This window comes from Pinus tabuliformis, chromosome Q (genome assembly GCF_031772625.1).
Source record: "Pinus tabuliformis cultivar Carrire ecotype Pingquan chromosome Q, CPIR1, whole genome shotgun sequence".
Taxonomy (NCBI): Eukaryota; Viridiplantae; Streptophyta; class Pinopsida; order Pinales; family Pinaceae; genus Pinus; species Pinus tabuliformis.
Window position 1 is genome coordinate 1,190,422,683 of NC_142296.1, and position 3,424 is coordinate 1,190,426,106.

The window sequence follows — 3,424 nt, forward strand, 5'->3', positions numbered from 1 at the left end:
CTTAATTTATTAATATATGCTCATTATATTAATCACTCTTAATATATTAATATATACTCATTATATTAAAGAGTAATTGAGTAATCTAACAAAGACTACTCAGAAAAATAATGGAAATTCCAATAAGATTTTGATAAAATTTGATTGAAATTTTTAAAATATAAGTTAAAGCTGTGGAACTTTAATATTTGGGTTTCTCAAGGGTTTTTGATGATGCTAAATCTATTTCTACCATCACGATAGGCTGTGCTCTGACCCCATTTCAAATTTTCCCTAAAAAGTATCAAAATTCCAGCAAGATTATGATAAAATCTGGCAGATTTTTTTGTAAATCAAGGTTACACTTGTCATATGTCAAGATTTTAGGTGTTCTCCAATTTTTTATGGTGCTGAATCCATTTCCATCATCAAAAACATCTTTCAAACATTTGTTCTATCAACGTTTTTGAAAACAATCCATACAAATGTGCCACACCGTCCGTTCAAATGTGCGACCTTGGTAGACGTCTCAAAAGTGATTAAAAAATTCTAGAAATCAATTTTTTTTTTAAATTTTCCTGCCTTATTCCTGAAAAAAATTGCCCTCTCGTGAAAATTGTTGCCACCGTGGAGAACGCCTTATATTAGTATATCTAAATTTGTTTTGTAGAAGCCCATCACTTGATATGCATATGAAGCCAGTATAACTTTGGCAGGTAATTTTGTAAAATGGTAACTGAAAAATTGGAGTGTAATTATCGAAATTTATCTGCACAAGCTTCGAGTTGACACCAAATTTCAACCGTGTGTATGTCAGGTTATAGGCGTTGCCTGTCTTAAGCGAAAAATGTAACGGAAGAGGGCTATCTTGAAAATTTATTTACACTCCACCATGTGAGCTGATACCAAATTTCAAACCTACTTGGATGTCAACTTGCGGACGTTTCGTGTCAATATTCTCTCGCCATAAAGTTAAAAATAATGTAGTGGTTGTGACTCCATCATGTTTCACTCTGTATTCGCCCGGTAAAGCGAAGTGGCTGTGGTTGACTCGCAAAAAATCCAGTTTTTGGCTGTGATCCAGAGAGCACAACAACTAATTTCCCAAACGTGTGGTAGAAGAAGTCAAGTCAACTAATCAGATTATCTAGAATGATGGGGTGGGATTTTGTCCATCTCCTTCGAATCAGGTAAACTAAAGATCATCCCACTACCCACGTCTATGGCTATATAACCAAACACCTGTCTCACCCCTCCTTCATTACAGAACTGTGAAGTTTTCAGTCTGTGGCTGTGCCAGTGACAACATCAGTCTTGATAGATAATACTCCATCAAGCTAATATGGCAATTCATCTCCCTGTGACAGCGAGCATGTTTATTCTAGGGCTTTCTCTTGCCCTTTCTACATGCCGTGGAGATGTGGAGGATATTGCTACTGAAGATTTCTTCAATGGAATTTTATCTGGGGTTTCTGATACCTGTGAAGCAAAGAATTTCTATACATACAGTGACTTCATTACTGCGGCCAATGCATTCTCTGGCTTCGGCACAACTGGGACTTCCGATGACGAGAAGAGAGAAATTGCCGCTTTCTTCGCCAACGTTGCTCACGAGACTGGCAGTGCGTCTCACATCCATATATACCTTCTGTTTCTATAAATAAATTCTGAATATGACCTTAAAATCTCTAAAATTGATGACTTCATTTCAGAATTTGTAGATATTTACATCGACATATTGACTTATATAGGGATTCACTTACAGGTTTCTGTTATATCGAGGAGATACAGAAGGGCGACTACTGTGATTCCAACAGTACACAATATCCCTGCGCACCCGGGAAGCAATACTATGGCCGTGGCCCCATACAACTCTCATGGTATGCTTCTTTGTGTATATGTATTTCTATATATGCTATAATGCTTTTTCTCTATTGAAATTGAATTAAATATTTGGTGACCCACCATTTGCTTGCTTCTTGTTTTCTCTCACATTTTGCAGGAATTTCAACTATGGTCCAGCTGGAAATTACCTCGGCGTGGATCTGCTGAATGACCCTGAAATTGTGGCTCAGGATGCCCTAATCTCATGGAAGACTGCGCTTTGGTATTGGAATGTGAACAGCGACTGCCACTCCGCTATTACATCCGGCCAAGGATTTGGGGCAACAATTCAAGCAATCAACGGAGCATTAGAATGCAACGGTGGAAACACTGACCAAGTAAATAACCGCATCAGTTATTACACCAAATACTGCAGTCAGTTCGGCGTAGATCCAGGAAGCAACCTTAGCTGTTAAGACTCATTGCTGCTCCAGCCTCTTGATCTCCATCAAAGGAGTTCAAATATGACAAATATTCTGTAGCACTCAAATAAAGTGATAAGAGGGTATATATTATTGTAGTATTACCTGTTACTGACAAAATAATGCAATTAAATCACATGACAATTTTCGGATAGACCAGGATTTTGTTGAGTTCTTAAAACTTGTGATGTTCACACAAAGATCGTGTTAACGCCAAGGACAACTATCTATTGCAGCTTAATAAATTCTTAAAAATTAAAATTAACAAATTAATGCGAAAATGAGCGTATGCTGCATTATTCAAGGTATATAATAATGTTTCCTCAAGCCATAATCAATGTGAAAAATGAGAGCTATGATGCATTATTTGATGTGTATATTGCAAATTGATGTTTCCTCAAGAAAATTCAGTTAGGTGCTTATCAAATGGAATGAATAGGAACTCTTGGTTGATCATTAGTAAAAAAAAAATGTTATATCGTTACAAGGTTGAAAAACAATTAAGCATTTAAACGCTTATTTTGGGAACTTTTGGTTGATCATTAGTAAAAAAATGTTATATTGTTACAAGGTTGAAATACAATTAAGCATTTAAAGGCATGAAATATGATATTTTTAAAAGTGTTTTTGGATTTTTGGAATATAGAGACGAGGATATAATTTTACTTAATCCAATAACTATGTTGTAAAACTATCTAAACCATTTATTTAGGTCAATTAAATTATCGAAGATGATGGTGGTTGAGGTTAATATTTGAGTTTATGTTAATTTTAGATTTGGGTATTCAATGGGCATGTAGTTAAGTTAATAGTGCAATTTTGTTCCCTATTCATAGGATATATAAATAATTTGCAGTTGATTTGGGGTGGGTGTGGTTAATGTGCACTGAGATCTGATTTTTCCTATTGAACTTTAAAAAAGTAAGGAATTACTTTGTTTGATTTGGAATATTAGTTTTGATTTGGAATATATTTTTCATATTCAAAAATCCTTAAGAAAATCATTACAAAAGAACCATAGTTTTGATGAGTTAAATTAATTAGAAAAGTCATATTGTAACGAACATTTTGAAATTGTGATTGAATGTGGATGTACATGGACCATTCTAACAGAAAATTTTTTCCATTCTCAATTATTG

At 34.8% G+C, this 3,424-nt stretch overlaps 1 protein-coding gene across 1 annotated transcript; it reads left to right on the plus strand.

Annotated features, from left to right (window-relative positions):
- Positions 1–1,250: 1,250 nt before the first annotated feature.
- On the plus strand, positions 1,251–2,614 carry LOC149223976 (endochitinase 4-like). Its single transcript, XM_089383445.1, has 3 exons — positions 1,251–1,601; positions 1,745–1,859; positions 1,982–2,614. The coding sequence occupies exons 1-3, from the start codon at positions 1,322–1,324 to the stop codon at positions 2,277–2,279; spliced, it is 693 nt and encodes a 230-aa protein (XP_089239571.1). The 5' UTR covers positions 1,251–1,321; the 3' UTR covers positions 2,280–2,614.
- The last annotated feature ends 810 nt before the right edge of the window (positions 2,615–3,424 follow it).

What these genes read in the sequence shown, in the direction of transcription:
- LOC149223976 (XM_089383445.1), top strand. Translation starts at nt 1,322, where the DNA reads ATGGCAATTCATCTCCCTGTGACAGCGAGCATGTTTATTCTAGGGCTT. An exon ending in CGTTGCTCACGAGACTGGCA is followed by an intron (nt 1,602 to 1,744) that starts GTGCGTCTCACA and finishes ATTCACTTACAG; the next exon opens with GTTTCTGTTATATCGAGGAG. An exon ending in GGCCCCATACAACTCTCATG is followed by an intron (nt 1,860 to 1,981) that starts GTATGCTTCTTT and finishes CACATTTTGCAG; the next exon opens with GAATTTCAACTATGGTCCAG.